At 34.0% G+C, this 24085-nt stretch overlaps 2 protein-coding genes across 2 annotated transcripts; one reads left to right on the forward strand and one right to left on the reverse strand.

Annotated features, from left to right (window-relative positions):
- Nucleotides 1–1190: 1190 nt before the first annotated feature.
- LOC126820516 (protein lin-52 homolog) lies at nt 1191–8684 on the reverse strand. The gene is made up of 6 exons (XM_050548550.2): nt 8490–8684; nt 4145–4207; nt 3775–3809; nt 3531–3606; nt 2694–2777; nt 1191–2534 (listed from the first exon to the last, which is right to left on the reverse strand). The coding sequence occupies exons 1-6, from the start codon at nt 8530–8532 to the stop codon at nt 2473–2475; spliced, it is 363 nt and encodes a 120-aa protein (XP_050404507.1). The 5' UTR covers nt 8533–8684; the 3' UTR covers nt 1191–2472.
- Nucleotides 8685–8715: 31 nt separating this feature from the next.
- LOC126820500 (probable methylmalonate-semialdehyde dehydrogenase [acylating], mitochondrial) lies at nt 8716–23639 on the forward strand. The gene is made up of 14 exons (XM_050548523.2): nt 8716–8870; nt 11451–11492; nt 11762–11836; nt 12114–12275; nt 12529–12607; nt 12888–13042; nt 15627–15774; nt 16276–16340; nt 17945–18001; nt 19371–19430; nt 19646–19957; nt 21236–21415; nt 21772–21870; nt 22711–23639. Exons 1-14 carry the CDS (start codon nt 8838–8840, stop codon nt 22813–22815), a joined length of 1572 nt encoding a protein of 523 aa, XP_050404480.1. The 5' UTR covers nt 8716–8837; the 3' UTR covers nt 22816–23639.
- Nucleotides 23640–24085: the final 446 nt, after the last annotated feature.

Consider the following 24085-nt stretch of genomic DNA (forward strand, 5'->3'; position numbering starts at 1 on the left):
GGTAGAGCCAAATATTAGTATGGGCACTTTTCCTAATTGCACATTATTTATAGAAGATTGCTGTCACATGATGTTTCCATAGAATTACAGGTGTGTGATATTGTAATCTGTAATTTAAGTTTGTTAAAGGTCTCTAGTGGGACATTGCAATATATATTGATACAACACTCTGGCTAATGCCCTCATGTAGTATCAATATTTTACTTTAATGTCTAGCTCGCGACCTTTAAACCACACTTAATGTTAATTAACATGACTAGCTTCTGTGTATATTATTAATGATTATTTTATCATCAAATAAACTGAAGTTTTAATCCTATATCATTTAAAATGCAAATAAACTGTTTTATTTTAGTTTTTTTTTTTTGTCTTGTATGGGTTTTGTCTGTCACATTTTTTGAAACACAATACCTTGAATGTTCAAACTTGGTGTAGGGTGTTCATTAGGTGAATGCCTTGACTGAGTTCTATGAATTTGTTCTGCTGTGGCAAAGCAGAGACAAGCAATTTGATTTGTTGGTGTTTTGAGACATAATTGTGATTCTAATAAAGTGATCGTGATGAAACCGGGTGTAGTTTCAGTACATCATGCAGTACCTTGACTAAGTTTGATAATGAGCAATTTCTGCTCAGGTTATGCAGAGTAGTATTAGTAAGTAATTTGGTGGATGCTTTACTTAAACATACATTATGCAAGAGTTAATTCTGCCTCTTGCAGGTCTTTCTTTAGGCCTGAAATGTTACCTAAATTATTAATTAGACATAAATTAACTTATCCAGACCATAATCATCTCTCGATGCCATCGCTAGCCTGCGAACAGGCTTTAGTAATGATGATCAAGGCTATCCTAAAATTCAAACGCTAATATCTTGGTTCAAGAGTGGAGCAATTTGACTGAAATTTTCAGCATATTCTATTTACGTTATCTGTTTAACTATTATAGTGAGAACTGTCAACTCTTTATCTAATCTCCCATAATGCCCCTTAAATGATAATGAGCAAGAAAGTCATTTATTTTTATTGTGATTAAGGAATAACAGCCATCACTGTTTGCTGGTTATTTCACGGTTACCTTAAAATTCTCCAAATTCAATTTAAATCATGGGCAATAGCTCCAGACAATTTAGAAATCGGGTTCAAATTTGAGATCTTTCACATTTAATGTGGGGAATATGCTTATTTTTATCTCAGAATTAAATAACTTCAGCCCGCCAACAAATTTCTAGTTGGTATAATTTCCTTTAATGTTGTAGTTATTGGGTAGATGGCAAGTTTACACCAGTAATATTTATTGTGGATGATAGGAATTGTGATGTTACTGGGTTTGAATTTGAAAAGAGTGGTTCAAGATAGTACATACATGTAATCAACACAAGTTTCATTATCAAAACATTTTTTTATATGACAACAATTATGTAATATTCATTATAAGAACATTGATAGAACTCTTGTCTGTTTGCTAGAAAAATCTATACATTGTGGTGAAGATCAATACTTACTAACTCAACAAAACACACATAAATCTACATACATTACAGATATTAAAATTCAATTGTCAGGTTTGAATTTAAATTATGAAATGATTTCAAAATTGAGACCACTGTGATTGAAAACTTTTATGCATTACATTATTTTGTAAGAACCAAACCCTGTGATCATTATTTGTTCACAGTGCATAATGATATCAGATTATTCCCATTGTGTAATAAATAAAACACACAGGGGCTTGTAACAATGTAGGGTATCAGAAAATGTTGGTAGAGGCAATATCATTGTCTTTAATATCTAATATTGTTTTTAGTTTTCACAGGTCCCTGTGATCACATACCAAGTTGTGGTTATAGTTAACAGAAATATTTCAGTTGATTCCAGACATAAATAATATAACAAAACAAAACAAACTTATAATATTTAAAAAAAAACAAAAAAAAAACAACCCAAGAGCAGACTGTATAGTTTCAAACGATTAGGCAAAAGTAGGCCTGTGAAACACAAAATCGATTATACCCTCAAAACTGTCTTGAATTATAAGAGGTAAATCGTCTTTTCAACGAGAACAGATCGTCATCCCACAACACACCTGATATCAATACATAAAATTCAATAGAATCTAGCCGTTCTAAATTCCTGTATTTTAATACACTACTGCATACAGTTGTTCATGTCACTGGCTTAGAATGATTTTGTATGGTTAAAATACTGAGGTGAGACGATATGTACCCATACTCCATAAAACAGATTATATACACCCCTTCCTCTCCCCACAAACCCCTCCAGCTTGAACTCTTGTTCAAACTACTCACTTCAAAGCTGTTATTCTATTTTTTGAAACATATTTAAAACAAATATAATATAAAAATGCTGCCAATATTTACAAACTGTTCCATTTATGTGGAATTGACTATAATCGGGTGAAAGTCCTTTAAAGAAAATGTTTAATATCTATGCTTTCTGGAGAAGAAACTGGATGATCAAGAACGTGTTTTGGGTTTCTCCAAGATGTTAAGAAATTTACCTCTTGTCATTTCACGAGCTGAAATTACAAAAAGAATACTTTTAAATTTCATGGATTTAAATTAGAAGGGACCAATAAACAATACTATTTGTTTTCTAATATTCCTCACTTGTGGCAGAATATTCTCAATATTTCGGTTGATTTACATTAGACATCTCCTGTATCAATTTAACTTACCTTCATCTAGTCCAAGTTGATAAGCTAAATTCTGTAAGCCTTTGACTTTCTCCATTAGTTGAGACGTTGTTAAACTTCCAAATTCTGGTAATTAATAAGAATAATTTAATTTAATGCATAATATAGAGTAAAGACAAGTTTTGAGCATCCTTTTTTAAGATAAATATACATTATGAAATGGTCAAAAGTTACTATTTAATTGCGTTTGCTACTATGAATGAAGTCCTGTCTACATGGACTCGGGTGCCATGGTGGCTGAGTGGGTAAGGCGCTGGGCCCGCTGGCTCGCTAGCCTGGAGGTTGGATGTTCGATCCCTGCATTAGCTGACAAAGTTCATCTGGATTTTCCGACTTGGTTTCCCCTTGTCAGTGGTGCAGAACGAAGGGCCTGACAAGGACAGCCGTCTAGTCATTCGGATGGGACGAAAAACCGAGGTCCCATGTACACATTGGCATTCATGTTGGAATTCGATATATGAGTAGGCTGCAGTGCCGCAGTCTGGGCAAAATTTCCCTCATAGCACACTGTACTGTATGGCATATGCCCGTCTTCATTAGCCCAGTTTGGAGCAGAACAGTAGGACGTTAAATCCTATTTCATTTCATTTCTACATGGACTCTTAAATCTTTTGTATTTTACTCTAAGTACATGTACCTCTGGCTTATTCATGAACAGATTCACTCTCCTTGTTATCATACAACTCTCCTTATTTATTTATCAAATATACCTCACTATGTCCAAATTGTGAGGGCTTTTTTAGAAGAAGAGCGATTATTTACTTTTTGCAATCAAGGAGAGCTTTTTTTTCTGGCAAAAATGAATGAAGAAATATATACCTTGTAAAAGTTCTATATCATCATTTTCTAAATCTGCCAACCATTTTGGTGGAGGTTCATCTGCTGTCATCGATGGCTATGGAAGAAAATAATTATTTCAAAAATACTTTGATATGTCTATAATCTTAAATAACAAAATAAACCAGTAATAGAAATTTTACTTTCTGGCATGAAAACTTTATAATTTATACTATAAACTAGATCAAAGTTTGATTTAATTGTATAAACCATACATTGTACTTACACTTTTTACAGCTGCAAATTCTGAAACACCAGGTACTGAACAAAAAGAATAAGCAATAATCAAGCTTTTTTACCAACTGAACTTGAAAATGAATTTGGATACAATCATTTACAACAATGTTTTTCGATTAAACACTCCTAAACTTCCAAATTTAACTCTTTTATCCAAATTGCTGTCATTTTAAATTATCTACTTTAACAACTGCTAAAAGCTTGATAGATCATTAACATAATTTGTATAGATCTCTTAAAGTGTTGGTACTTGGTAGGTTACATTAGATTGATTTATTTTATCAAAATTATAAATGATTTGGATGTAAGCTTATGCTGCATCATACAAATAAAAAATGCTGAAAATAGGTTTGACTTACTCTGTTCAGGCCATAAATCTGGTGAAGCTCGATCTAACTTCTCTAAGCTCATTAACTCATCATCTGTTAAAAAGAATATCATTTGATTCAATTTGTCATGTTTGTGCGACAAAATCTGAGGCCCATCTACATGTATTGGCAGATTCATTTCTGAGACATTGCTTAAAGATAGGTTGCCAGGCACGAAACATACGCCCACAGCAGCTAAATCATCCAAGCGGTCGACAAGGATTGTTGCATATTTATTCTTTTGTAAGTAATTGGGGGCATTTACAATACAATTTCAAATAGATCAGATTATAATTTTTGTCATTCGAACATTCACAAGGTTCACAAAGTAAAACAAGGGCCATAACTCTGGAAATAATTGACGGAAATTGTTGAAATTCAGTAGACTTCTGTTTCACAAATTTAAAATAATGAATATAAATTTCATACATATCTGATGATAACTTTCATCAATCGAGCATTAACAAAGTTGAACAAAGTGAAACAAGGGCCATAACTTGAGAAGTAATTATTTCAAATTGCTGAAATTGAATAGGCTTCGTGGTTTCACTAATCTAAATGATGCATATAAATTTCATACAGATTAGCTGATAACTTTTGGCATTAGAGTGTTCACAAGGTTTGACAAAGTGAAACAAGGGCTATAACTCTAGAGGTAATTAACGTAAATTGCTGAGATTCGATAGCATTCTTCGTTTCACTAATTCAAATAATGCCTATAAATTTCACAAAGATCGGATAGGTTTTGGCGTTCACAAGGTTCAACAAGGGCCATAACTTTAGAAGTAATAAACGGAAATTGCTGAAATTCAATAGGATTCTTCTTTTTACTATTTTAAATGACACATATAAATTTTTATACAGATTGGCAGATAACTTTAGATGTTAAAGCGTTCACAAGGTGCAAAATGTGAAACAAAGGCCATAACTCAAGAAGTAATAAACGAAATCGCTTTACTAATTTAAATGATGCATATCAATTTCATACAGATCAGCTGATAACTGTTGATTTTAGAGCGTTCACAAGGTGCAACAAAGTGAAACAAGGGCCATAACTCTAGAAGTAATAAACGGAAATTTCTGAAATTCAATAGGTTTCTTTCAAATTGTTTCACAGAGATCTTTTAATATCTCTGTAACAGATGACTGTTTCGACACGTGACGTCACATCCCGTGGTGTCAATCATTGGCTCAATAGCGCGTGCATTGTTTACATAAGACATTACTGATTCGGGCTAAATGGTGAATTTTACTTATTTTAATACCCATTTATAGGAAATGAATTTTACCTACAAACAATTCAAACGTCTTTATTAATTTTTCTAATAAATGAAAAAAATGTTTTAGAATTTAATTTAACGGAAGAAAAAAGTTAATATTTGGGACTCATTAAGTGGCATCGATGTCATCCTTATCAGTGATTGTAGCGGCCTAGCGAAAATTCACTGCTGATCAGTGTGGGTGTCTTTGTTTCATTAATTTAATTAATGCATATAAATTTAACAAAGATTGGATGAAAACTCTTGCCGTTAAGAGCGTTAGAAAACAAGGTTAAACAAAGTGCCATAACTCAAGAAGTAATAAACGGAAATTGATGAAATTCAATAGGCTTCTTCGTTTCCCTAATTTAAATACTGTATATAACTTTCACAAAGATTGGATGTTAACTTTTGGCATTAGAGTATTCACAAGGTTCAACAAGCCAACAGTGAGGCTAATGTCCCCCGCCCAAATCCCAAAACAAATAGATGACACATTTTAATTTATCGCACATTTATTTTTTTCAAAACTATCAAGCAATCAAATTGATTATCAACTATACAAGTAAGTTTCATCACTCTCTATCAGATAGAATCAAAGTTATCTTATCCTAAAGCATTGACCAATGAAATTACTTAGCTCTGCCTAGCTTTAGCTCGAAATGTTTATCATTGCACTCAGTCAAGACATTCACCTAATGAACATCTACATCAAGTTTAAACATTCTACCTCAATTAAAACCAGAGTTGTTATGTTCCAAAGTTTTGACCAATCAAATTGCTTATCTCTCCTTAGCCTAAGCAGAAAATTCTCATCATCAAACTTAGTCAAGGTAATGATATAATGAATCTATATTCAGAGTTTCATCACTCTCACTTAATTATAACCAAAGTTATTGTGCATCAAAGCATTAACCAATCAGATTGCTTATCTCTGCTTACCGTAAGAAGACAATGTTTATCATTAAACTAGATCAAAGCATTCACCTAATGAACGCCTAGGCTTACACCAAGTTTGAACATTCTGCCTCAATTAGAAGGAGAGTTACTGTGTTCCAAAGTCTCAGCCAATCAAATTGCTTATCGCTCTGTTTACCCTGAGCAGAAAGTGCTCATTATCGAACTTAGTCAAGGTATTGGTGATAAAATTATACACCAAGTGTCCTTGCTCTCACTAAATTAGAACTTAAGTTATCGTATCCCAAAAAGCATCAACCAATCAAATTGCTTATCTCTGCTTACCCTGAGCAGAAAATTCTCATCTTCGAACTCCATCAAGGCATTGACCTAATAAACACCTACACCAAGTTTGAACATTCTACCTTAATTAGAAAGAGAGTTATTGTGTTCCAAAGTCTCGGCCAATCAAATTGCTTATCGCTCTGCTTACCGTGAGCAGAAAATGTTCATTACCGAACCTAAGTCAAGGTATTGATGTAATGAAACCATACACCAGGTTTCATCACTCTCACTTAATTAGAACTAAAGTTATCGTGTCCCAAAGCATCAACCAATCAAATTGTTTATCTCTGCTTACCCTAAGCAGAAAATGCTCATCTTCAAACTCCATCAAGGCATTCACCTAATAAACACCTACACCAAGTTTGATCATTCTAGTGCAATTAGAAGGAGAGGTATTGTGCCCCAAAAAGTGTGACGGACAGGCAGACAGACAGACGAACGGACAGATGGACAGACAGACAGACGAACCCATTTTAATAGTCCCCTGCTTTCTTTGAAAGTCAGGCGTCAACATAGTGAAACAAGGGCCATAACTCTAGATGTAATAAACGGAAATTATTGAAATTAAATAGGCTTCTTCATCTCACTAATGTAAACAACATATATCAGTTTTAAAACAATTGGATGACAACTTTGGGGTTAGAGCATTCACAAGAAATTGTAGATGACGGATGGATGGACGGGGGCGACGGCAATATACATCCACATTTTCATGTGGGCGTATAATAAAATGAGCAATCACAAACTGAATTGGTACAATAACAAAAGAACATGTTTAAAAATCTTAAGTTTTAACATTGGCTTTACCTATGGACCTAATATAATAAATCAAGACAAGACTGTCAATGCTACTCCAAAACCACAAATATTCACACAATAACAAAAGGTACAATTTCATGGATTTAATACTTCAACATTTCGATGAGGATATTTTTGTTGTTATCAAATTTGTCTGTTATAAAATTAAAAGGTAGCAGTAGATGACTGAAATATTAGGATTCAAATTTTTTTAAAGATTATAATTTTTTCCCCTGGTTTAGGTTACTTAAATTCCGTTTTGTCAAAGTTTACTAAAATTTGTGCATTGTAAAAAACTGGATTATAAATTTGTATCAGATATGTCACAAGAAATTATTTCGTTTGGCGAACCAAGAAAAATTACAGTGAATATTAGACGTTAAGAGCTTCAAAATAGCCGTAGAACAGAGATGGGGGTAGATTCATTTATTTCATATTTACAGGTTCCAAAAGGCACTAGGCCAATGGGGGTGGAGGGTGGTCTAGCGTTGCTCTTCCTGAGTTCAAGATTTATATACTCTGGTTTCCTCTCACAGGAAACACCCAGGCAGTTGCACTAAACATAATAAAATAAGACAACCTGTCTGCGATATCACCATCTTTGGAAGTGGACGTTTTAACACTAATTTTAAAGAAGAACTATTCTAGGCCTAGGGTGCAACTGCTGACTGACCTTTCATTTTCAAACGCATTGGATGGAGCAGTTGTGTAATCAGTTTTAAGATTTTTATTCAACTGTGAACATCTGTAAAGGTAGGGTTAACTTTTAGCATGGATCTTGTACAGTTTAATTTGGCTGTGTGGGACACCTTATACCAGTTGTTCACTTGTTGGGGAGATAATAGGTAGTCTTGATCCTAAGTAAAACGTAAACAAAAAAAAAACCAATACGTCAACAGTACGGTGCTAGGCTTATTTCGTTTGAATCGCAATTGGTATACAGCAAACATTTTAACAGATAGGGAAAACGATAACAAATGACCAGAAATTGTAAAGAACAAGATGAAGAAACACAAAAGGAATCATCGAATAATTACCTATTTTCTCGAAATGCGAATTACCCGCACTTTGCCCCGCCATGTTTATAGCCTCTGACCAAAAGTTTTATTTGGTTTGCGATTAGATTTTACTCCAATAATTCATGTAATATTATTTCTACTTGTATGTTATGAGTATTTCCTTGCATAAAAGTTTGTTGTTAATGAATTTTACAATTTTATATGAAAGGCGTCATCTTTCCAGCCAATCAAATAATCGGTGTCTAGTTGACCCCATTCCACCTTCTTTACGGTCAAGGACACACCAGTTGTTGCAGGGACTGGCAGGTTATAGAATCAGTAAAATTTGCAACAGAACTGTTTCACACTTAACTTATTGTCAACAAAATGTCTTGCCTTAGAATATTGTTGAATAAACAGGTATAAGAACTGAAAGTGCATTTTAAAAAAAATCCAAGGGTAATGGGTTGAGCAAGGACAAAATTAGAAAAGAAATCAAATGTTGAAAATGATTGACAGTCTCTGCAGAACTGACTTCAAATCAATATTGTCTATTTTTAATTACAAAACCTGACTGAGTGAAAAAAGTTATATATCTACATTGTTTTACAAGTAGACATGAGATAAAGCCTACAGACTGACACTGTATTGCTCCTAAATACATTACCTCACTGGGTTTTTTTCCTGGTTCAAATATTTTTAGGATGCCAAACCCCATTTCATTTTTTTTTCTGGTGATGAGAGTAGCCCCACAGACATAGAATTCTGCTCACTGAAATTGTGAAATTTCGATTAAGGCATTATTAGTCTTCTAAACATGAGAAGTAAATTGCTTAAAGATGTCTTCCCAATCCCATGTACAAACTGGGTTAATTAATGATATATTTGGACTAAAAACATATTCAAACTAATTAATCTATCAAAAAATTGCTTCAAATCTGTCAAAACTAACATTTGGCGTTTTTGTGAGTCGATTAGATTAGGTTTTGATTTGCTAGTACGATTTGGTATGATTTCAATTTGATTAGCTATGGTCCACAAATGTGAAATTTGATAATTACAATTTGGTAAGATGGCTGCCATCACGGACACCGATCAGAAAAAAAAATTGTCTCTGCTAATTATTGATGACTTGTTAAAGACAAATGAAGGTTATCTACGCAAAAAAGGAAAAATGGTTGCCGTTAGAAACAATCTCCTATGTCCAACAAGTTCAAGTATTTTTTTGAAAACTGAATTGACAAAACATGTCAAAAGTTTACTGAGAAAACCTAGGATCGAGGAATATATTGAAAAAACTGTAAATGAATAAAATTGCTTAGAGGTGATCTAACATTCTTGTGGACTATAAAGTTAACATTAAACACGTCAAATGTGTTTTAAAAAAAACATTTTTTATGGAGAAAAACAACAATAAGCATTAAAAATTACTTACAACTTCGAACATTCCGCCATTTTGAAAAAGTCAAATCTAATCGCCTAAACACCACCTGGGACGATTAGGTCGATTTGCCTAATCAGTTGAGTTAAATCGTCTCACAAATGTAACGATTAGCATAATCAACTTGGTTCACAAATGCGTATAATAGCTAATCGGTCTAATCTGATCGGTTCACAAAAACGCCTATTGTATTTGCAAGGAAATACCACAAGCTACAAAAAATCTATGTAAAGAAGCCGAAGTTAGCCAAGGCTGCGAATTAATGAAGTAAAATTGAACAATATGTTAGTCTCGAAATGATGTCCCATCGCCATCATGTTTATCAACATATTAAGCACTCCCTAATGCAAAGCGGTCAGACAATCTACTCATGTAACCTTTGACATTGAACACTTGAGCAGACAGCCCTAATCGTCAGGCTGACAATTAGTGACACCCTCTCATTTTTGTCCTGTGCGTGCTCCATGGGTGTTTTTTTCGGGAATCTAGTATTTTTCTAGTAAAAATGGATGTTTCTACTTTCCATAACAAAATTCCTATACTTTTATTAGAAATAACCACACGATAAATACTTTTGTGCTAATGTATCTTAAAGAGATTTTTATAATAAAAATACAGAAAGTATAAATGGTGACTTTATGTTGTATGCATACCTTGAAATAAGCGTCTGGATGCGGACAATGTCCGCCCAAATTGACCCCTTTTGACAGGTCAAATTGCCTTTCGTTAGGACGTGATTGTCCGACCGAGGTTTAGTAAAAAAAATTAAGTCACAAAAAATAATTTCCATTCGCAAAAACAAGACGAATCTATTCTTTGATTATTAGATTCAAAAATCCAGGCCCCAAAACGCTGTATATGTCATGTATTGGCAATAATATCATCGACTCAAGTCATAGTGAAAACCTATAAGTCGAAGCAATATATCAGAAGGATTTTTTTTTTATAAGCTGTGGACAGCGTAGCAATCTTTTATCGAGATACAGGAGTTGTGTCGATGTATGTCAAAAAATGCCTCATAATATTAATCAATGTAAAATAACCAGTTTATAAATGTAGGACTAACTTGAGTAATACTCCAAGTTTTGTTCTTGGTTCATTTGAACCATTTTTTTTTTCAATATATCCAATAATTTAATACTAGACAATACACATGCTGTTTTTTATCGCACGTGGTAACATATTACAATGAATTTTACCAAAAACAGATGGCATCTCTAAAAATAAAGAAGAACTCTCGCGAGACGCGAGAAATTACAAGAGATGCTAAAAGAAAACTTTATATTAATGGATTATTTTAGCGTTTGTGATTATATTTTAAATAGGGTTATGTTTTAAAATACAAGTTATACAAGCTATTAGAAATGTCGACAAGTATTTGTATTGGAATACCGTAAGTAGTTCTAGACGATAGCAAAAGTTTAACTTTACCATTTGACTGCAAGTGTGATATGATGTTTGTGTTGATTACTGTCCAACTAATGGTTTTATTGTCAATGTCAGTTGGATAATGTTATGAAGAGCTATATAATCACACTACTTTTGATTTGTATTTTCAGGTATTGACGGGGAGAGGCTTTGCAAGATGTTATGCCACAGTTGTAAGTATCTGAATAGAATTAGGTTTACACAGTCCAGCAATAAATTGATTGAAACGATTATTATCTTTGAATATGTGTAACAGTAAAAATTACTCTTAAGAATTTAGCCAATTATATAAATTGCATCAGTCAGTAGAAACAATTCAATGAGCAAAATGTTGCCAGAATAAGTTTCATTCCCATTTCTTTTTTGTATCATATGTTTTTATTATTGTGACATGCATTATTTAATTACCTTAATTTATCTGTACTCTCTTCTTTTTCTTCAGCCAACTACCAAGAATTTTATAAATGGAGAATTTGTTGAATCCAAAACTACGAAATGGATAGATTTACCTAATCCTGTAAGTAAAAGAAACAAAATGTTTCTTTCTGAATCAAAATAGAAAATCTGAAATCTCCATTCAAATGATTTGTTGTTTTGTTTTTTCATATTTGGCTATAGACATCTTCTAATGCAAACAAAATTCAAATATACGTAGAAGTAAAAGCAAATGTTTATCTACAAAAACCAGTTTATGTTAAGCTTTAAATAAGATGGTTCACCTATCAATCCTAGATAGTTAACTATCATGACAGTCACTAGAATCAACATTTAAAAGTTTTATTTTATATTTTTAGGCAACTAATGAGTTAGTGACACGTGTCCCTGAGAGTACAAGAGATGAAATGGAAGCAGCTGTCGCTTCGGCAAAGGATGCTTTCCGAAGTTGGTCGCAAACAACAGTATTAACTCGTCAACAGATTATGTTCAAATTTCAACAACTTATTAAAGATAACTTAGTAGGTTTCTAAAAACACAATTTGATGGGGTGTTTTTTTAGTGGGGGCGGGGGGGAATAATGGTCTAATGTGATGCCTTGCAGATATTGTGTCTGTCATATATACAGCCATCAGTTGACAGTTAAATTCTATCTTTCTGCATGACGATATAGATTTTCTCCAGGTTGCTTCTCACCAAAATAAAGTATATATTTACAAGAAAATTGTTTGTCAACATCGTTAGATTTTTAAGCAAATGTTTAATACATTTCAGAAAATGATAGCAGCAAATATTACAAAAGAACAAGGAAAAACATTGATAGATGCTGAGGGTGATGTAATGAGAGGTTTACGTAAGTTATTGACATCTGTTCTTGACATTGATACAGAATCTCTATCTTCTAGAGCATGGAATAATTAAGAATAGAATAGTTTCAAATTTAATGATACCGGTACCACAAACAACTGAATCCCAGTTTTTAAAACAAATGAAACAAAAGTGTCATTAGTTTTATAAGAACTAACGCAAGCATTAACTTCTCTTTTGTATATATTTATATGGTTTATTTTCTAGAGGTTGTAAAACTTTTTTTTTTTAATGGTGTATATATATTTATATGATTTATTTTCTAGAGGTTGTAGAACATTGTTGTAGTATTCCATCCTTACAACTAGGAGAGACATTACAAGGTATATCTAAAGATATGGATACCATGACATTCAAATTACCACTAGGTGTCGTCGCTGGTATTACACCATTTAACTTTCCTGCTATGATTCCACTGTGGGTGAGTAATTGTACATTTGTATTGTACTTTTTACTCATCAAAACAACTAATGTTTGTCTCAGAATAGCAATGTATTGTGTTGATGAGACATTAAGCTCCATTCCGTCATTCTCGTCTTTTTATAAATCCACATTGAGTTGCCTTCGCCCCTCTGTGTGTGTGTCTGTGGGCCGCCTACAGGTCACATTTTATGAAATGGATAGTCTTGAAACTTTGCATACTTATTCCTTATACCCTAAGGATGATCCCTATTGTTTTTGTTGGATGCCCGACCCCCAGGGGCAGAGCCTCGCCCATTTTTTTGTATTTGTTGGTTTGTTGTCTACAGGCCGCATTTCTTAACGGATCATCTTGAAACTTTGCATACTTATTTCTTATACCCTAAGGATCATCCCTATTGTTTGTTGTGCCTGCCCAACAGGTCCTAATTCTTAATGAATCGTCTTGAAAACTTTTCATACTTATTCCTTATACCTTAAGGATGACCCCTGTTATTTTTTTTGCATGCCCGATTCCCTGGGACAGAGCCACGCCCATTTTTTTTGTCTGTGTGTAACCTACCTGTCACAATTCTTGACAGATCCTTTTGAATCTGAACTTTGCATACCTATTCCTTATACCCTAAGGATGATCCCTATTGTGTTTGACGAATGCCCAAACCCTAGGCGCCAAGCCACACCCATTTTTATACACCCACATTTTCATGTGGACGTATTATGCTGTCGCCCCTGTCCATCCAGACTCCCGTCTACAATTTGTTTGCGGACACTCCACAGGTAACAATTTTGATCCTATTTTGACAAAACTTGAAATATAGGTCTATCTCCCAATGATGATAGAGTTTAAAGTTCGTGAAAATCGGAATTAAACTGCCGGACAAAATGGCCGCCCTCATACGCATATAGTGTAAATATATGGAATATCAAGGTTGTGGACCCTCTAGAGACCACAATTTTGATCCAATTTTGATGAAAAACTTAAGATATGTCTATATCACAAAGATCTTGGTTCTTTTGGATAATTATGCATATCAGAACTTAACTTCCTGGATTATTGCCACTGATTGTTCGAAAAATTGCATTTTTACCTTGTAGCCCCGCTAGAAGTCACAATTTGTATTCAATTTTAAAAAAAGTTTAGGTATTTCCCCGATATACATCAATGGAAGATGAGTTTGAATTTCTTAAAAAACTGATTAAAACTACCGGACAAAATGGCTGCTCCTTGTACGCAAATTGTGTAAAAGTATGTAATACCAAGGTTGTGGTTATAATTTTTATCTGATTTTGATGAAACTTAAAATATGTTTATATCCTGAAGATCTAGGTTCCTGTAGATATTCACGCATATTGGACCGTAACTTCTTGGATTATGGCCTCTGATTGTACGAAACATCGCTTCTCTTTTTGGTGCTTGTTCTCTGTCCATTTCTTGCAAAATGTGGGCGTATCTTGCATAGCAACCACTTGTTTCTTTGTGCGTCTGTTTGTTATCTACAGACCACAATTCTTAATCGGGAATCACGTGGCTAAGTGGGTAAGACGCTAGCTCGCTAGCCTGGAGGTCGGGTGTTCGATCCCTGCATTGGCCGAGAAAGTTCATCCAGATTTTCCGGTGTGGTTCTCCCTTGTCAGTGATGCAGGACGGAGGGCCTGACAAGGAAAGCTGTCTAGTCGTTCGGATGGGACGAAAAACCGAGGTCCTGTGTACACATTGGCGTGCACGTAAAAGATCCCTTGGCAGTTGGAATTCGATATAAGAGTAGGCCGTAGTGCCGCTGTCCGGGCAAAATTTCCCTCATAGCACACTGTATGGCGTATGCCCGTCTTCATTAGCCCAGGTTAGGAGCAGAACAGTAGGACGTTAAACCCCATTTCATTTCATTTCACAATTCTTAATGGATCGTCTTGGAACAATGCATACGTATTCTGTATAGCCTAAGGACAGCAACTATTGATTTTGGTGTATGTCCCAATCCCCAGGGACAAAACCATGCCCAATTTTTGTTTTTATCAATTCTGAATGGATCATCTTGAAACTTGGCATATGTTTCCTTATAGCCTAAGGACGGCAACTATTGATTTTGGTGCATGCCCCGACCCCCAGCTACAGGGCCACGCCCATTTTTTGTGTTTAGCATTTGAAGGTCACAATTCTGAATGGATTATCTTGGAACTTGGTGTACTTAAACCATAAGGACAGCAACTTTTGATTTTGGTGCATGATCTACCCCGCTTGGGTGGTGCCACACACACTTTTTGTTAATATTTTGTCTGTAAATAATCTGCAGGTTGCAATTATTAACAGACTTGGATCCAATCTGTCATAATCTATCATAGGGTTGTACCTTTTGATATTGTTCCATATACAACCCCCAGTGACCGAGCCACACCCAGTTTTTGTGTTTATCGTCTATAGACTGTAATCCTGAATGGATCATTTTGGAACTTTGCATATTTATTCCTTATACTGTAAAGTTGGCAATTATTTTTCTTGGTGTATGTCCCGACCCCCAGGAATGTGGACGTATATATCAGCAGCCCCGATGCCCTTGTTTAAAATCCCTATATCTGTATATTTGCAGATGTTTCCAATGGCAGCAGTTTGTGGTAATACATCTATTATAAAACCATCAGAACGGGATCCTGGTGCTACCATGATATTAGCTCAACTTGCTAAAGATGCTGGTTTTCCTGATGGTGTATTTAATATTATACATGGTAGACATGACTGTAAGTAATCATTCTATATATTTGAACAATATACAGGTTATCAAGGGTTGACTCTTTGTTCAACTGCCACCGAGCTTAAAAGAGATGAATGTGACTAAACTGTTTGTAATTTTGATGTGTGTGTTGTACCTACATTCAGCTTCAATTACTTTTTCTATACAAGATTATTCTTTAACAGATTTTTTATATAAGGGAAATTGTCATTTGAAATAGATCATGCTTGAAAATTAATTTTAAATAAAACTAACCCATATGCTGGAAAATGTACCAAATAACATCAATATGTTGGAAATATTGTAAGAAATCAACACAAATCATTGTTGGCAGTTCAGGTTTAGTAGTTTTCTTTTGATTCTTGCCAGGGTGAATCAATATAACTTCTGCAAGGTTGAATGGTACAAAAATACTTTGCTACTTTGTGAATTCTATTAAAGTGATCAAATAGTGGCTCTTGTTCTGTTTAATATGTTTTTTTATTATATATTTATTTGTATTTTTTAGCTGTTAATTTTATCTGTGATCATCCAGATATCAAAGCTATATCATTTGTTGGTTCTGATCAAGCTGTAAGTATTTATTACTTAATAAAAATATATGTTCATATCAGTGATGGGATTTCAAAATTTTTCTTGCCGGACATTTGTTCCTGAAAATAAAGGGGCATAACTCTTATCATTATTTAAGCAGGTGGTTTCAGACCACAATTAAAAATCAAGTGTCAACAAAATATTCAAATTCATACATAATAAAAAATAGGTATTTTTCATATTTTTCAAATTGATGTCAGTAATATTCCTACAAAATTACGTGGGGTCGTAATACGATAGAATGAAAGCGTGCCGACCCGTACATGTATCAAATTCCTCCAATATTACCGTATTTTTCGGGGTATAAGTCGATATATTTTTCAGCGAAAGTCCGCCATTCATCTTATACTCTGTTTACATACGGAAGTTAAAAAAAATGACATCCCGAAATTTATTTGGCAGTAACCGTTGCTCTACCACAATGAGCGACTGACATCTACTAAGTAAATAATCGCAATTGACTCTAGCACACGCTATCGTCTAAAACAATTAACTACTTACACTATGCCAATCGAAATATTCATCAACATTTCTTAGCATGTTTATTTATTTATTTAAAAACATAAACCCCATTTAAAATATAATCATAAATCCGAGAATGTGCCATCAAAATAAAAAAATTTCTCCAACATTAAACGTGTCAGATTTGCATGTTTACATCTCTTAATTTCATGTCTCATGAGATTTCTACTTCATTTCAGTTATTGTACTATAACGTGCGATCAGAAACAGAGCTTGCATTGTCTTATATTTATCGGATGTGTGTGAAATAGCTTTATTTAACTTCGACTTCCACCGAAGCCATATCACAGACATGTTATCGGATACAATGTATATTGATTTGTGATGTTATATACTATTAGGATATGTGACATATATGACATGACTAATTTCTATGTGTTGTCGGCTGACATTAAGGAGATTAAAACATTCAAGAATGGAGAAATCACGGGGTTAATAACGTAGATTAAGTTTATAATCACTCTTATTGGATCGATATATAGTCCGACAAAGGAGAAGCAATGACTTTTGTTCAGAATGGGATTGATGAATTGTCCGACAAAGGACTAAGTCAGCCAATCAAGGTAGATTAAGTAGTTAATTAATGTAGGTGAATAGACGGTATAACACGATAAATACGTTGATCACTTAATTACCTAATCAATAATCGGGTTGAGTGGTAGTTATACACTCAGTACACTATATTAATTTTAGTTATACACTCAGTTATATTAATTTTGGAATTTTGAATATTATTATGATGTTCGATTGGGCATATTCCTGGCCGGACAATTCAGGACGTTTGGAAAATAACGTTGGAACATGTCCAGAATATATGGGCGAAATCCCATCACTGGTTCATATTGTAAACATAGTAAAATGGTTTAAGACAGTATTTAGAAATTACCTTGATTTATTATCTTCTGGAAGTCTTACTACTTTCGATATCACAGGTTGGTTGTGTACCTTATATAACCTTTTACATCGTGAAACTCTAGATACGACTCTGTTATTTCTTGTATAGAAAACTTGATCTATAATTATTTGTGATACCATGGTTATATCACTTTATATATTTACAGGGTCAGTATATTTATGAGAGAGGATCTAAAAGTGGCAAACGAGTTCAGTCTAACATGGTATGTGTAATTTACATTGTCTGCCTTGCATTCTTTTTTATATGCCCCCATTTTCATGTGGACGTATTATGCCGTTGCCCCTGTCCATCCACAATTTATTTGTGAACACCCTACACGTCACAATTTTTATCCAATTTTGACGAAACTTGAAATATAGGTCAATCTCCCAAAGATCTCGGTTTCTTTTGATATTGGCACGTATCGGACCATAACTTTATGGATTATGGCCCCTGATTGTACCAAAAATCACGTTTTTAGCTTGTGGACACTCTAGATGTATGATTATAATCCAAAGATCTTGGTTCCTTTTGATATTTGCACATATTTGGTCCCTGCAGAGGTCACAATTTTTATCCGATTTGAATATATCACAGTTACACCCTAATAATGGTTGAGTTCGATTTTCGTGAAAATCGGACCAAAACTGCCGGACAAAATGACCGCCCCTCGTATGCAAATATGGTATATCAAGGTTGTGCACCCTCTAGAGGCCACAATTTTGATCCAGTTGTTTATATCTTGGTTCCTTTCTATAATCGCGCATATCCGAACGCAACTTTCTGGATTATGGAACCTGATTGTTTCGAAAAATTTAATTTTTAGCTTGTGGACCCTACAGAAGTCACAATTTGTATTCAATTTTATCTGATTTTAAAAAACGTTTAAACATTTCACCATTACACATCAATGAAGGTTGGGTTTGAATTCCGTAAAAATCTGACCAAAACTGCCCGACATAATGGCCGCTTTTTGTACGCAAATAGTGTAAAAGTATGTAATTCCAAGGTTGTGGACACTCTAGAAGTCACAATTTTTATCAGATTTTGATCAAATTTAAAATATATGTTTATGTCCCAAAGATCTCAATTCCTTTCGCTGTTTGCGCATATCAGACCGTAACGTTCTGAATTATGGCCCCTGATTGTATGAAATATCACTTCTTTTTTTGAGCTTGTTCTCTGTCCATCTCTTGCAACATGTGGGCATATCTTGCATGGCAACCGCTTGTTCTTAAAAATCAAGAATGAAATCTTAACCAAACAAGATAATATTGTCTAACATTTCTACTGACAGCCAGCTTTTTATCCAGACCAATCATTTTTGGATTCTTTATGACTTTTAGGTTGGAAGTTTGAACCCATCATTTGGCTTCCTCCCACTGGTTATGGATTGAAAAAATCAAAGATTTAGCATATGTTAGTGCACCAAAAACCTACATTTTGAATTGTTATTTTTTCTTCCTTTACAAAGACTTTTATCCAACAGCTGACCAACTCTAATATAGTATCTGATAATGTATTATATTTCACAATCTTGTAAGGAGCCTAGGGTTGTTATTTTGATGTTTATTTGTTATTTTAATTAACAGGGAGCTAAGAATCATGGAGTTATTATGCCTGATGCTAATAAAGAAAGTACATTAACACAGGTATTATTTGGTTTTCTTATGTCCTTATTGTCATGGCAAATTGTGTGGGCTGAGTGTGTAGACCAGACTTAAAATTCCATCCATTTTATTCAAAAAATTGATAAAAATTCAACAAATTCTAGGAGAATAGTTTACAATCTTTAACCTACTTTTATTATTGACATTGATATCTATAAATAATATAGTTTTCTATAAGAAAGGTTTTATGCTTCCAGTTGGTAGGGGCTGCTTTTGGAGCTGCTGGTCAGAGGTGTATGGCACTGTCGACGGCTGTTTTTGTTGGCGAAGCTAAAAACTGGATTCCAGAACTTGTTGAACGAGCAAGAAAACTAAAAGTAAATGCTGGACACGAACCTGATGCTGATCTTGGTCCATTAATATCACCAGAATCCAAAAAGCGTGTTCTTAGTCTTGTACAATCAGGTGTAGAAGAAGGGGCAGAACTCTTACTAGACGGTCGAGATATCAAAGTTCAAGGTTATGAAAAGGGAAATTTTGTTGGTCCAACTATTCTGAATAAAGTAAAAGTGAGTCATATTGATATGATTTTATGGTTGATGTATATAGTTATATTTTACTCTAGATGGCATGTTTCAGATAAAATATTAAGCATATCCTTTATCATCATGAAATTGGTTTGATACATGGATGATGAAGTACTTACTGCATAAGAGGGCAATATTATTTTCCACAAATTATTTGATGAAAAAATCTGGTATCAAACATGGAGAAAAGAAAGTCCAAATTTTTGAAAAACAGACTGCCGGAAATGCAGCCTGGCAGCATTTCAGGCATTAATCGTTGAGATAAATAGATCTAACCAGATACCGCCAGTCACCTGACCATTATTTATGGGACCAGAGAAGAAAGTATCAAACCAAACTCGACGAAGCCCCCTCATGAGCGTCAACCTCAGTGAAGCCCCCGAAAATTTGAAAAATAGACTGCATGAAATGCAGTCTGGCAGTATTTCAGGCACTGATCGTCGAGATAAATAGAGCTTACCAGATATCACGTGTCTCAAAATCACTAGTTTATCCGACCAGACAGAGAGGAAAGTGTCAATCTGATTAAAATACAGATCTATATTTCGTTTATTTTTTTATTCTTTCGACGGCATGAACTACTTGGAAATCTGACTGGTTGTAGTGGAAGGTCATGTCAAGGGTCATACGAACAGATTTTGACCTTATGACATCAGACCTTTGTTAATCAATCAGCCTTAATGTTTCTAGTGGGTTACCCATATGTTCCGTGCATTACACACCAAAAACTCGCTGTAACAGTCTATTTCATTGGCTAATCCCTCACATCAGCCAGAATGCGGGTTATATAACAAGTCTTACAGTTCCTAGTGTTGTGAAGACATATAAAATTAAATTTTGAATTATAAAAAACGAAACGAAATAGAATCTTTGTTTTAATCAGATTGGGAATGTGTCGAACGGAGTGAGTGAATGAATATTTTCGCCACAATATTTTGGGAAACCGACTGTAGGAAATGCAGCCTGGCAGTATTTCAGACACTGGTCGTCAAGTTAAATAGAGCTGACCAGATACTGTCTGTCATCAAATCACTAGCTTATCCGAACAGAGAGGGAGGTGTCAAATGAATGGAGTGAGTGGATCAAAGTGAATGAATATTCTTGCCGCGTTGAACTTATACCCAAAAACTTTGCGGATCGTAATAAGCACTTCTCAAGTGGTTCACATGTTATTGTTTATAGTAGGTTTACAGCAGGATGGGTTCGGTAAGAAATCCCACTCATTGCATTCCATAAAATGTATGAAATTGTTAATTTTAGCCTAATATGCTGTGCTATACAGAGGAAATATTTGGACCTGTTTTATGTAGTTTAGAAGTGGATACATTGGATGAGGCAATTTCTATTGTTAACGCTAATCCCTATGGTAATGGAACTGCCATCTTTACAACGAATGGTGCTACAGCCCGTAAATACACAATGGAAAGTGATGTCGGTCAGGTAGGCAGGAATATTATTTAACTCTTAACATATCTTGAGTCTTTCTGTTCTGTGTTGCTTTATTTATTAACTCCCCCATTCTAATTTGAAAAAATTCTGATTTTATACACAACATATTGGTTCGTTTTTAAAAATTCCAATAATTCACTAAAAAAAATACAGACAATTTAAGAAAAGTAAAAAATACAAAGAATAAGTTTTCCATTTTTGCTTGAAATAACTTTTGATCATTAGTAAGATTTAGATCTGTTTACATAGTATATGATATAGAAGCCTTTTGATCATTAGTGAGATTTAGGTCTCTGATTGTGGAGCTTGTTTTACATTGTTTATAATAATTATAATGTATATTTTAGGTAGGTGTAAATGTTCCAATACCTGTACCCCTACCTATGTTCTCTTTTACTGGTTCTCGTGGTTCATTCCGTGGTGATACTAACTTCTATGGTAAACAGGTAAGATGATTTATACATTAAACATATGTTTTCATGACATTATACATAAATTTGACCCTAATTAAGGTGTCCTTTTACAATGCCTAGTGAATTGAATAAATCTAAATAAGCACTACTCAGGAAATATCAACCAATTCTGGTTGTAATCCATTGAGTGGGTTAGAAAAAGAAGCTGCATTTGCCTCATTCAGATGGCCAATCCCTTCCCCTTTTATAGAAAAGTAACCTTTTTTTAGCAAAACTGGAGAAGCATCACATAATAAACATAAATGTACATATACTAAATCAGGTTGAAATACATCAAGCAGTTTAGAAAACCACAAAAATACATTAATTAATCCAAATTATATTGCCCCTGCAATTCCACCCATCAACAGACATATGAATTCCAAGTATGTCATGTAGAACTTGTTCATATTTGCCCCTCTATGGTGCCCCTGTCTAAAGTCCAGGACGTTTATTTTAATAAACTTTTATTATCTTTCCTATTACATTTTTTTAATAATCTATTAGGCCTTTCTGAAAAAAAAAAGATTTTTGAAGATTATCTGAATTTGCCCTTTTGTTACGGTTCCCCGGCCCAGTTCTGTTGGAGCCAATGGATTTTATTTGGACAAATCTGAACAAACATATCTACAAGATTTCATTGACATCCAGAAACACTTTAGCCGAAGAAGTTGAACATGATTAAATTTTTAGTTGTGTTGAATGGAAGTTAAATCGCATTTCCCTCCTATTTTTATAAATCTTTGACGAAACCCTATAAAATGAAGCAAAATTATTGGGACAACTATTTGCTACTAAAACTGAACCTGTACTGATAAATTTATTTGTTGACAGGGTGTTCAATTCTATACACAAGTAAAGACCGTTACTCAGTTATGGAAATCAGATGATGCGGGAACGGTCAAGGGAAGTGCTACAAACATGCCAGTTCAGCGTTAAGGTCAATAAGTCCGGGGTTATTTGTATTTGTGTGAATGAGAAATGAGAAATGTATATCCATTTGCAATATACCCTTGATTTGGATTAAAATTATTGAATGTCAAACATAATTGTGCAGGTATATTGAGCATTGTGACCACTCAGGTTCTTATATGAATTGAACTTTATGCAGCTGATAGATGTCTTCTAGAACCTAAATATTTTTTTTTTAAATTCCTGGATATTTAATTCAAGAAAATGTCTTGATGGGATATGTTGACTTCAATAATACAGTTTAATGCACAACAGTATGGGGTGATCAGGTCTAAATTCATTTGAAGAATAATACAAATCATTTGTCCCTCTCATAGAAAATAACTTTTATATTGCAATCAGTGGATTTTTTAAATTTTATTTTAAAAAAACGATAAGCATAAGTTACATTTTTTTTGTTTTGTTTATATGAGTTAAAGATGTGTTATGTTAAACAGTATTTTATAAATAAAAGTGCTATTGTTTGAACCTCAAACATTGATCCTTTAAAATGATTTGAGGGTATTATTATTAGTCCACAAGAACTAACTTTATTCTTACCCTTGTTAGTTATGCAAGTTTGATATAAGTATATTTTTGGCACACTTTTGAAGCTTAGACATTTTGATTTGGATGTTTATAGACATTGTTTTTGGAAACATGTATACATTTGTTACAGCAAGCTGCGACAATTGTTACTGTATACTTTTAAAAATATACATATTTGTATATATGAGATTATTTTGAAGAACATGAAATTTATCATACAAATGTACATTATACATATAATAAATAAACTATATAAACATTTACCTTGTTTTGAAATGTTTAAAATATTGTCTGCAATTTGATACACCCACATTTCAGTGTGGGAGTAGTATTACTATATGCCGTCAACTTGTGACCTTGTTTTCAAATTTGGTTGTAAGAATTGCGGTCCTGAGAGGATGTAGTCCGACGAACCCTATCTATTTTTGGGAGTTATCCCCCATTGCCGAAAACATTGTGAACGTGTAGGCCGCATTCTCGGGGTGAAAATCTTGTCACCTTCGCTCCCACTAAACCAGTCTACAAATCGGACTATCAATAATCGTGCAATCAATATGTCAACAAAGTTCTCCAATAAAATTTGCCAATTTAATAGTTCAAGCTCGAAATAGGCTAGAAATCGATGACTTATTTCTTTATAGTGCGGAGCCATATTTGCGTAGATGTGAGTTGGATCCTGCGCAGCTATTTAAAATTTGGCCAATCAGCG

The sequence above is a fragment of the Patella vulgata genome, chromosome 5 (genome assembly GCF_932274485.2).
Source record: "Patella vulgata chromosome 5, xgPatVulg1.2, whole genome shotgun sequence".
NCBI lineage: Eukaryota > Metazoa > Mollusca > Gastropoda > Patellidae > Patella > Patella vulgata.